Genomic DNA, 12,274 nt, shown 5'->3' on the forward strand with positions numbered 1-12,274 from the left:
TCTCAGCATGCTCTGTAGGCTTCCTTAGTCTGCCTGGCAATAGATCATAGCAAAGCACAGGGCAGCCCTGATTGGCTGATCCTGACTGCCCATGGTCTGCCTGTTTTTCCCTGCAGCATAATATGGGGATTGTGAAAGGGAAGTGTTCTGGAGCAGCACAGTCCAGCAAGCAATGTACTGTCTCCCTGGGAGGGAAGGGGGAGCAGTTGGAGGGCCATGTTTTCTTCTGTAAGAAGCCCTGGCTTGTACAGCCATTTGGTCTCCCAGTAAAAGTCTCCTGGGTGTGCTTTAACCCTGGTTGTTCCCAGGTTATTTTTCTCCTGGGGTGGCTATTTTTACCCTGGAAAAAAAAGCCTGAGCATTTGTAGACTTGTGGTTTCTTCTGGGAGAGCAGCATGTTTGTACAAGGCCTAAATCAGAGGCTCCCAACCTTTTTTAGTTGCGACCTTGAATCTGGGTCACACCCCCACCCCCACTGCTGACTCGCTCATGTCCACCGGCACCAGCAGAGCCTGGGCCAGGCCAGGATTGTGGGAGGCAGTGATGGCAAGAGCCGGGTGGACTGTGCACCAAGAGAGCCCTGCAGGCAGGAGGGGTGGAGTGAGGGGCGGACCCCCGTGACCCTGATTTGGGTCACGACCCAAGGTTGAGAGCCACTGACCTAAATAACTAGAGGTGAGAAGCCCTTTCCATTCCTTTACATGCACACACAACAATTTCAAAGCGCCTTCAATAGTGAGCACCTCAGAGGGCCCTGGACACTTGACACATTGATACCAATTACAACTTTATACAAAGATTCTGAGCAGACAGATGCAGCTATGCTGGGATTGATCAAGTCAACTGTACATCAGCTATTTCCAACTGTAATTCCAGACTATCTTCAAGTGTTCACCCTCCAGCTCATTTGAAAGACAGCCCCTTAGGGTGAATCACAATCCAAAACACCGAGATATATTTTGTCAGATTTCTTAGAAACTTGCTCAAGAAATGTCCTGCTGCTAACTAGGTTTCTCCCTTAATTATATCAATTCTAAGGTGCTAAGACTATTGTTCTATCATGCTAGTCAGGTACAGGCTTCACTGATCTAGCAGGATTTTCTCCAGAAATAGAAGGGCACAGACAGAAGTGACCATTTTTGCCCCATCTGGCCACAGAAAGCAGTCTATAGCTGTGACCAAACATGAGTGCATGGCTGGAGACAGCTTCAAAAATGGCCAATGGGGTAAAAATCTGAACCTGCGTTACATGAGGGTTCAGATGAATGTTTCAAAACAGAGCATCTTCTGTAACTTGTATCTGTGCTGCCTGCCAGGCTGTTGCTGTTTTCAGAATAGGAGGGGGGAAAGGGAGCAGGGGGAGTTTGGTCTGGGGTTTTTTCAGCCCCTCCTGGAGGGTGAAGCTGCTGTTTTTAGCCCTCCCGAGGTGGGGTGGGGGGGCTCCGATACACCCACCTTACCCTTCAAATTGGCTGGAGAACCCCCAGAACAAGCTCCCTCTGCTCCCTTTCCCCACTCCTATTCTGAAACAAGGACAGGCTGGGAGAGAGGAGGAGCTGTTGCTAGGGGAAACCAGCTGCATCCAGGGGCTAGAGTCCCCTTCCCCCCTGAAACCAACAGCGAACTTCTGTTTGTTCCAGAAGATCATTGTAACTCAGAATGATTCCTGCAAAGCGTTCTCAGTTACAGCGGGGAGCTGCACTTCTGTCTGCACCCAAAGTGTCCTGTTCAGATTGCAGTGTTGATAATTTCATTCTGCCTGCCTAAATTCCCCCTTGGACTTGCAACTGAGTCCTGTGATAAACTGTGGTGTAGTGTTGCTATGTACTATTAAACAGTTCATCCCATAAGCAGTTGAATTCAGTCATGGGCAAAGTGATTCATGTGTGTGCATAATCCATTAGTAACAATTGTAAAGCACCCTGGGATATATCTGCATGAAAAAGTACTTTATGAATATAAAAGTGTTATCCTTACTCGACAGTTCTGTTTGCCAACACTTGTCAGAATTACCACAGGATTTCTCATCTTCTGGCTTTGATGGTTTCAGCAAGGCCCAAATAAATGTATCCTATATCATCTCAAGTCAAGTCTGGTGGATCAAAACTTTTGTACCATGAAAAGAATACACAATTTCCTTTATTGGATCCATAGTCACTATGTCTGCCTTCCTCCCCACTTCCTAAATTGTTGTGGCAGAGACTGTACTTTTGGTATGTCAAAGTCATTCATCCTTCCTTAGGTCCTGTTTCAATGAATTTCTTTTACAGTACATAAATAACAGCATAACTTCATTGCCATGTCTTGTTTGGGTTCATCTACAGCCAGTTGGCAAGCACCCATCCCTAAGTGTAGCACTTGGATTTTTGAAGGAATTTTTAAGAAGCATATGGTTTTTTTAAATCTATCAGTACTGTGACTTTCAGGCCTCAGCAGCCTGCAGAGCCCAGTGGTGGCCATAGTGAAAATGGCCAGAACTCACGGAAACAGAAATTCAGCTACTGTCTTAATGTATAAAAGCCAGTAGTAAATCTGTCTGACAGTCATGTCCATGGCTATTGATGGGCTTTCTACTGCAGTTTAAACCTTTTGGGTATCAGTCTCTCAAGAGCTCTGCGATTATGAGGCTAAATGACTCATGCCAAAATTGCACTTTGTAAATACTAATATAAATACAGTTTCTCCAGCAGAAAACCATTAATACTGTGTCTTACTACTTACATACCTCTCTTTCCAGTCCTTCGCACCCCTAAAATACTGTGATTTAATGTTGCAGGCAAAATTTTTATTGCCAATTAAGCTAAATTTTCAGTCACCTTGAATACAGACTGCTGAAAAGTTTAGCTTCACTTGAACAATATTTTTAATGTATGTTTGCCTTGAAGCAGAAACTCCTTGGGCATGGGTGGATCCAGAATTTGTAAAAGGGGTATGGGATCAATAATCGGTGCTGCAAGGGTGGCTGTACCACTGCTCCAAGCCTCCTTCCCTCCCCTTGGTGGGCAGGTGGCACAGGAGCAGCAGCAGGGTTTTTTAAGTCCTTCAGTCAGGTAAGAATCTTTTCTTCCCCACTCAGGGGCACATCCCCTTTCCTCCTGTCCCCTCCCCTCCTGGTCCCCTTTCACCCCCACCTGCCACTGACACTGTCTCTGCTGTCCCCCGTTGTTTGGGAGGTGGTGCAGCTGGGGGTGGCTCCAGAACCACTCCTGCACTACTCCAGCTGGGCTGCACATGTAGCCAGGCCTGGCCAGAGACAGCAGCAGTAGTGCTGCTGGTGGTAGCAGTGGGCTGGTTCCCTTCCCTTGCACGGGCTCCTGAGCTGGCAAAGAACATCTGGGGGACCAGGCAGGGAGGAGCAACCTGCTTGCTCCTCCTGCTGTCCCTAATTGAGCCTGGCTCCCTACAGAGCCCAACAAGTGAATCAGGAGTGGCCCTGGAACCTCCCCCTGGCCCTGGGGCAGCCAGGGACAGTGGTAGTAATGGGCAGAAAATGGGGAGAAGGGCATGAGAGGAGAGAGGAAGTAGTACTGAGCATGGAGAGAAGGGAGAAAGGAATTCTTATTTGCCCTGGGGATTTAAAAAAAAGTCCTATGGCATCAACTGAACAGAGGTGGTCATCTGCACTACTGCACCCCATCTGTATCCACCCCGTCCTTTGGGTCCTTCCTTGTTCTTTTTATGATGACCCATGTAGGTAGTGAAGATGAACAGTAGTGACCAGTTCTTTCTTTGATATAGGCTGAAACTGCTTTCTTTGAAGCACTGGACATAATATACCTTGACTTTAGCAAGGCTTTTGATACCGTCTCCCACAGCATTCTTACAGGCAAGCTGGGGAAGTATGGGTTGGATGAATAGACTGTAAGGTGGATGGAAAGCTGGCTGGAGTGTCGGGCTCAACAGGTAGTAATCAATGGCTCAATGTCTAGCCGGCAGTTGGTATCAAGTGGAGTGAGCCAGGGGTTGGTTCTGGGGCAGTTTTTGTTCAACATCTTCATTCATGATCTGGAAGATGGGATAGATTGCACCCTCAGTAAGTTTGTGGATGACACCATGCTGGGGGGTGTAGTAGATACACTGGAGGGTAGGGCTAGGATTCAGTGACCTAGACAAATTGGAGGATTGGGCCCAAAGAAATCTCATGGGGGTCAACAAGGACAAGTGCAAAGTCCTGCACTTAGGGCGGACGAATCCCATGCACTGCTACAGCCTGGGGACTGACTGGCTAAGCAGCAGCTCTGCAGAAAAGGACCTAGGGGTTACAGTGGGCGGTAGTGAGTCAGCAGTGTGCACTTGTTGCCAAGGGGGCTTTGTACACACCACAAAATTGGCTTTTAAAGCGGCTTAAATGCCCTTTTGTACTGCTTTAATGGTATTGCCGTTTGCACACTAGGTGGTGTATTCCGCTTTAAATGACTTTGGTATGCAGCAAGATAAAAGACCTCCAAGGTGATTTAGTTTGCTACCTAACAAAGTGCAACAGTGCACAGGGCACTGGAAGCCAACATGCTCGGGGCTTGGTGGGCCCCATGCAGCTCAGGGGTTGTGGGAGCAGCCCATGCAGGCAGGCTCCACTGAATTAAAAAAAAAAAAAAAAATGTGGCGAGCCTGATCTTTCTCTCTTTTTTTCTCCTCGGAGCCTGCCTGAGCTGTGTGGGGGCCCGGTGCTTCCTTCCCTGGCTGGGGGCAGGCAGTGCTTCTCTCCATGGCTGCGGTGCCACCCAGGACTGGCCAGGCCAGATGCCAGTTGGCGGGTGCTGCCTGGGGGGCCCCCACACAGCTCAGGGACCACTTGGCCTGCTGGCAGCTTGCCTTCCGGCCCCCCCCCGCTGCCAAAGAGGCAGGTAAGGATCGGGGCCCCACCCTTGTGTACATGCCATTGGGGGTTAGTTCAGTTTAATTCTCTTCAGTTTAATTCTCCCTAAATTTAAGTGGTGTTTTTACCAACCCACCATTTCAATTTAGGGAGAACTAAACCGAATTAAACCCCTGTGGTGTGTACAAACAGCCAAGAAGGCTAACAGCATACTGGGCTGCATTGGTAGAAGCGCTGCCAGCAGACTGAGGGAAGTGATTCTTCCCCTCTATTTGACACTGGTGAGGCCAGATCTGGAGTACTGTGTCCAGTTTTGGGCCCCCCGCTATAGAAAGGATGTGGAAAAGTTGGAGAGTCCAGTGGAGAGCAATGAAAATGGTTAGGGGGCTGGGGGACATGACCCGTGAAGACAGACTGAGGGAACTGGGTTTATTTAGTTTGGAGAAGAGAAGACTGAGGGGGGATTTGATAGCAACTTTTAACTACCTGAAGAGGATGGAGCTGGACTGTTCTCAGCGGTGACAGATGACAGAACAAGGAGCAACGGTCTCAAATTGAAGCAAGGGAGGTTTAGGTTGGATACTAGGAAAATCTTTCTCACTAGGAGGGTGGTGAAGCACTGGAACGAGTCACGTAGAGAGGTGACGGAATCTCCATCTTTGGAGGTTTTTAAAGCCCAGCTTGACAGAGCCCTGGCTGGAATGATCTAGTTGGAGATAGTCTTGCTTTGAGGAGGAGGTTGGACTAGATGACTTCCTGAGGTCCCTTCCAACCCTTATTTTCTATGATTCTATGAACTGAACTATTGACCTCACAATAAACTCCCGATTAAATGCAAGTGTAGTCCGTGGACTTGATCCCATGTTTGACTATGATCTCTGGAAATCCTTTAGGGTTTGCAAAATGATACTCCCTTTTTTAAGTAAGGGGGTGATTAATGAGGAATTCAGAAGCACAGCGTTTTGAAAAAGGCTAACTCTTAAAGTACTGCATGGTTCACAAATGCTAATGACATTTGTAGAAAACACAAAAGCTGGGAAGTCTTGTCAGTAGCAAAGGAAGATCATAACGTCAGGATGATCTTAAAGCCAGATAGTGTTAAGAGTGATTCATAGAAATGGAATGAAATTAAAAAGTTCAGTGCTCAAGATCATTGTTATTATGGTCTAATAACTAATGCTATGTGCTCTAAGCCAGGAGCAACAGAGAAGGAAAAGTATCCATATTAGCTGATCATCAAATGGATATGAATCACTAGTGTGATGCAGTCATAAAAAAGGCAAACATGATGCTAAGATTCATTGGGTAAATTCCTTCCAGCAGAGATAAAAGAGGATGCTAGTAGTACTCATGAGGGATGAGACCTCATTTTGAGTACTGTATACAATTTTGGTTGCCTTCTTCAAAAAAAGATGAACTAGGAGAGGTACTGAGAAGGGCTGCTAGAATAATCAAGGAAAGAGGGAGTGTGATACAAGAGGACACTAGAAGTGCTTGGCTTGTTTAGCCTTGCTAAACAAAGACTGGGAGGAGATATGATCACTGAATAGGAACAAACCAGGAAAGAGAGGGAAGGATTTAAGCAGAAAGACAATGTTGTCACAAAAACAAGTGGCCATGAGTAACTTCACACTGGAAATTAGGAGGCCCATAACCATCTGATAGAACAGAGGTTCCCTGTTCTGTGTGGTACTCGTACTCCTGGGGGTATGCAAGACATCTCTGGGGGGTACTCGGGAGAAATTGTGTAATGGCAGATTTAATTTTCATTAGAATAATTGGAATTTAAGCGGTTAGAATCTAAAAGTACACTGGTAGGGCTACATGGGCAGCTAGTAAATCTGGAAAGGGGTATGCAGTAAGAAAAAGTTTGGGAAACACTGCAACAGAAGGTATGGGAGCAAAAATCCACAACTCTGATGCCTGTGATAACTGGGGACTGGGTTTTACCACCTAAGGGTGCATCCAGATGAGAATGGATGTGCAGTATGTGGCGCTGCAGACCCATCTGCTGTGCCACACACTGGACATGCAGGCATTCCCTGTGCTGCTACTTTGCAGCGTGGGGGTGGGGTCTGACCCTGGCAGATCCCAGGGTCAAAAAAATCGCACCAATAAAAGTGGGGCAGCGCATGTGGCAGCAGCATGCGCTGCCCAAAACCAGAGCCTGGCTGGCCAGAGCCACATTCTGGCTGCTGGCCAGGGTTCCTGCCTTGGTTGCAGCCCTGGGAGGCCCCCAGGACCCCTGCTAAGGCTTCTAGGATCAGCACAGTTGCTGGCCCCAGACTCCCCTTCCCCTTCTGAGATAAGTGTGGCATATATGTTCCCTGGGGACAGGTAGCAGGGCACAAGTAGCAATGCCGGCACAAGTAGCAGGGGCACAAGGAACAAGATGTGCCGCTGCTACTTGTCCCGGGGGAAACAAATGTCTGTGCTCATCTGCATGCACCCTAAGTGTCCCTTGCTCTAGTCTTTTGTTCCTAAGAAGTGGTATTTTCAGGATCATCAAAGAAGTCCTCCACTTCCTTCCGCACTTTCCTCAGGTCTGTCAAGAAATGCCATGACATAACTTGCTCCAGCATGAGTCAGTCAGTCATTGCTGTATGCTCTAGCTAGGATATGTTTGTAGCCTCTTATTTCCACCCACTTTTGTTTCTGAGAAAGTCTTTCTGGTGCCTCAAACACTTATCAGCCTAGAGCCACCACAATCCAATCTTGGATCTGCCATACTGCACTGGCAATCAGCAGCCAGACTGACTCTTGAGAGAGTTGCTGCAGGGAGAAAAATACGTCAGACTGAAAATATCAATAGGGCAGAAGAAGTTGAAGTGGCATGTCTGACCAGCTTATTTGGGGCTTTTTTTTAAAGAAGATTCTGTTGCTATGGCAGTCCTCTTTCACTGAGCTCATTTTGTTGTAGCCGGTCCTAGAATGGAAGACTGAAATCAGCTGCTACACAAAGTAGCAATTATTCTCAACAAACAGGGAACTTACGGCCTGGATCTCTGCCACAGTGCCTTTCTCATGAAACTAGCAGGTCAGTTTTTCCAAGACCCTTGACATTCTGTGTTTTGAAGCACAGAAGGATGTTTTTTCTAAATAGTTTTCTTACATACTGTGGTATTTGGAAATACGTAAACATTCACATTCCCTATTTATCTATCCTAATACTGAAAATATGTGTCAAGTTCCCAGGCTTCAAACCAGAGATGGTTGTGTTCTTCAAAAAAACAGTTGTGGTACATTAATTCTCCAGTACAAGAATGATGACAGCATTTTACCCATTGCATCCTATGCTGTCTGATCCGTGGTGCTGGTCTAATAACATAACTACTTGCCTAGAGGTTTTTCAAGGACTGTACCAATGCAATGTGTTAAACAAAGGCTCCGGTGTGTAAGGAAAGAGCGTACTGCCTGTAGAAGAAAACACCATATTTAAATTTAATTTTTTTTTTTTCAAAATAAAAATAAGTTCTTACTTGGCATTGGTCTGCCACTCATACAACAAAAATGTGTTTGGGGAAAGGGAACAAGTGGGTAAATGTTTCTTTCCAATAACTTGAAAGCAAGAGGGAAAATCTGGACTTCTAGAGAATGTTGGGAGCATTCCACAGAGTGCAAGATCTGGGAAGATCTTTCCAAATGAGTTGTAGGTTTGGCTTCATGTAAATACTAGTATCCAAAAAGAAAGAGCCTGTTTGATCTGTGACTTTGTAACTGGCTAGTCTGAGACACTGATACACTATTCTGTGTGTTGCTTACTGGTGATTAAGACCACAACCTAACAAAACGCACGAGAGCATCTTAATTTTAAGCATGAAGGTAGTATGGTTGTGGTCAGTGGCATATTCATGTCTACTACACAGGTACAAAAGGTCTGCATTTGTTTTTACTCTATTTCCTCCTTAGCACAGTTTAAGGTATGGTCATATCAAATTATTATAGCAGCCTTTGCATTCTTCTTACAAGCCAGAACTACATACACATACGTATGTAAAGGTAGATAAAAACTGTGTTTGTAATAAGAAAAGAAAATGGAATGTTAGTCTAGAAGTGCTGTACAATCTCTATATTTTCCTTTCAGCAGAATGTTTTTTCACTCACAAGCAGAGTATTCTAATCCCAAACTAAATGTTGGGGTTTACAAATTCCTTTTGCACAATAATCCCTTGCATACTGCTAGTGCTACCAAGCATACCAAATTTAACTGATGTTTTCTAATACTTCCAGAAAGTATAATAAACCTGCCAGCATTTTGAGAAAAAGACAGCTGTTAATCAGTCTCTGTAGCAAACTACTGCATAACTAACAGTTTCATACATCTTGAATGACGTTTCTCCCACGTGATTACTGAGGCAATAAGTCAAACACTTCATTAAGAAGTTCAATATGTTGAATAGATCATTTTTTAAAAGATGATGGAACAACCCTAAAGTAGTAGATAATCAGCCTATTCTCCAGTTAGTCTTGGCAAAATTCCACATTCCAAAAGAAAATGAAAACTAATCCTGAAAAAATTCTGTTTCATGGTTATGGATGTAAACGTTCTCAAAAACATGTGGAAGGGCCACATATAAAAATATTCTTAATCATAACTTCTTAGTAGACAAAGCTTGATATAAGTTGCTTTGTTTCATTTAAACAACTTACTGCATGTTTAGCTGGTGTATATATAAAAAGTGTTAAGATGGCACATATCCAGATAAGTTTTCCCCTGCAATTTGTGTGTCATTTTAGTTATTCACTACCAAAGGTTTAAAGTAAGGATCTGCAAAGTTTCAAAAGAAACTGGACAGAGAGAGTTTCAGAAATATTGATATTACTCCCCGTTCTCACCCCATTACACCCCATTCTCATTAATAAATTGAGTGACTGTGGCATTGATGCCTACACAGTTGGATGGGTCAAAAATTGACTGATGGGGCGCACCCAGAGAGTGGTGGTGAACGGGTCATACTCGACCTGGCGGGATGTGAATAGTGGGCTCCCCCAGGGCTCGGTCCTGGGGCCTACACTGTTCAACATCTTCATCAGTGACTTGGATGAGGGGGTGGAAAACACGTCCAAGTTTGCCAATGACACCAAGATGTGGGGAGAGGTAGGCACGCTCGAAGGGAGGAAGGCTGCAATTAGACTTAGACAGACTACAGAAGTGGGCGGATGGTAATAGGATGGGGTTCAATGTAGACAAATGCAGGGTGCTGCACCTGGGGAGAAGGAATCCACAGCATACATACAAGCTGAGGAGCTCCCCCCTTGTGAGCACAGAGGCGGAAAGGGATCTTGGAGTCATTATTGACTCCAAGGTGAACATGAGCCGCCAGAGGAAGGCCACACGCTTGGTTGGAGGGCAACAGGGCAGGCCCTATGAGGAGAGGCTGAGGGCCCTGAACCTGTTCAGTTTCAGCAAACGGAGGCTGAGGGGGGATTTGGTGGCTGCCTACAAACTCATTAGCTGCTGGAGAATAGGTTCAGGTTAGAGATTAGGAGGCACTATTTCACTGTTAGGGTGGCTAGGATCTGGAACCAGCTTCCTAGGGAAGTGGTCCTCGCTCCTACCTTGGGTAAATTCAGAAAGAAGTTGGATGAACACCTGTCTGGGGTCATGTGATCCCAGCGTGTGCTCCTGCCAGTGGTGCGGGGTCAGACTAGATGATCTGTCCAGGTCCCTTCTGACCCCAAACTACTATGAAACTACTCCAGTCCTTATTTCATATAGAAGTTCAGTACATAGAGCAGAAACTAGATGAAAAGTCCATTAGGAATTGGAGGCATAATGATACTTGCTTGAAGTTAAATTGCAAGATTATGAAAGAAACTATTAATTATGTACAATTTGAGGATTTGATAATATAGTTTTAGTCATTTTTACCCCAATCATATTACTTTCTCTTATTTCAGCATGTGTACACAACAACAGCTATAAATGGGACAAATTTTTGTACCTCAGCAAAGGATGTTCTCTTTATTTTAGCAAAGAATTCTACTGCTATGGCATCCATTAGCTGCTTTGGAGACTTTATCATTTTCCTAGGGAAGGTAAGAAAACACAATTTACAAAATCCACATATTAAACTCTTAATCATTAACTAAAAGGTCTAGTCTGGTAGTAATGAGCTCAAGAGGTAGGCCTAATTCTCTTTACACGCGTCATGAATGAGTCTGTAGAGCTGCACTATAAAAGGAAAGGAAAATTCGTCATTGAGTAATTTAGTTTGTTCCTTTTCATAATTGTTGCATTGACAACAGCAGCAGCAGCATTATTAGTAGTAGCAATAGGATTGTGTTACAATAGTATCCAGAGGCCCCCATCCAGCTCAGACCCCCATTGCATTAGGTCCTGAACCAACACAGTAAGAGATGGTCCCTGGCCTGTAGAATCTACAAGCTAATTTAAGATGGGGCATGACAAGTGGGCATAAATAGGAGGAGGACAGGGATGACCATAATAGTAATCACATGATTCTGAGGGGAACACCACCAGTAGATGAATTTAGGCTGATTCATCTCAGACCTTCCTATCCAATTTTGAAATAAATTAAGCCTTTTGAAGATTAGCCATTGAGGCATTTGCTTGGCTTTTTTTATGTGTATTCCAATAAACATAGATGACTAATGATTTGTTTTGCATTTTCCCCCACATACAGGTGTTTGTTGTATGTTTTACTGTTTTTGCAGGATTAATGGCTTTTAACTACCATCGTGAGTTACACGTGTGGGTAGTTCCACTCTTGCTGGTTTCATTTTTTGCCTACCTAGTATCCCACAACTTTTTATCAGTGTTTGAAGTAGTTGTGGATACGCTATTCCTTTGCTTTGTTATTGATATAGAAACAAACGATGGATCTACAGAGAAGCCATACTTCATGGATCAAGACTTACTGGTAAATTCCCATGACAAATGGACACACACAGCAGGCTGATAAATTCAGTAAAGTATTTTGAATACTGATCAACTGGTGTTCTTGGTGCCTAAAATGTGTTCTCTTCCCTCCCCCACCGAAGTGTCACAAACACTAATTAACAACAAATACACTTTCCTGTCTGATACTTCAAAGTGGGGGGAACAAAAATTATACACTGAAGTTAATGCCTCTCTTTGGATCTCCCTGTAGAATAGTTCTCATCATCTTCAGTCTTTTAGACTCCAGGTAAAGAAGTTTGTGTCCTATATGTGCAGAGTACATTATTGGTGCATAGCAAATACATAGGTAATCCAGTGGATAGAGTCCAATCCATATCAAGACCTAAGACTAAATATTTAGATCTCTGGCATCTCAATTTTTAGCATTTCCTCTAGTTGTGCTGGTCTCTGTGGTAAGCCCTGTTAACACTAATTTTGAACATGCTTCATCTGTACCACACAGACTTAAACCAATCTGTCTTGACCACACACAGTAGGAGTCTTATGCCAAAATATGGTCATAGGTTCTTGATTGTAGCTTTCTCCCTCTGTAC

General features: G+C 44.6%; 1 protein-coding gene across 4 annotated transcripts in view; it reads left to right on the plus strand.

Annotated features, from left to right (window-relative positions):
• The window catches only part of SLC44A3 (solute carrier family 44 member 3), a 59,187-nt gene that overhangs the window by 42,066 nt on the left and 4,847 nt on the right, over positions 1–12,274 (plus strand). The window contains exons 11-12 of one of the 4 annotated variants that reach the window (XM_025201884.1): positions 10,718–10,855; positions 11,464–11,700. In XM_025201884.1, coding sequence (XP_025057669.1) covers positions 10,718–10,855; positions 11,464–11,700 — 375 coding nt within the window. Of the gene's footprint in view, positions 1–10,717; positions 10,856–11,463; positions 11,748–12,274 lie in introns of all 4 variants that reach the window. The other 3 variants (XM_025201887.1, XM_025201885.1, XM_025201886.1) reach the window with 3 other exon arrangements.

This window comes from Alligator sinensis, unplaced genomic scaffold, assembly GCF_000455745.1.
Source record: "Alligator sinensis unplaced genomic scaffold, ASM45574v1 scaffold199_1, whole genome shotgun sequence".
NCBI lineage: Eukaryota > Metazoa > Chordata > Crocodylia > Alligatoridae > Alligator > Alligator sinensis.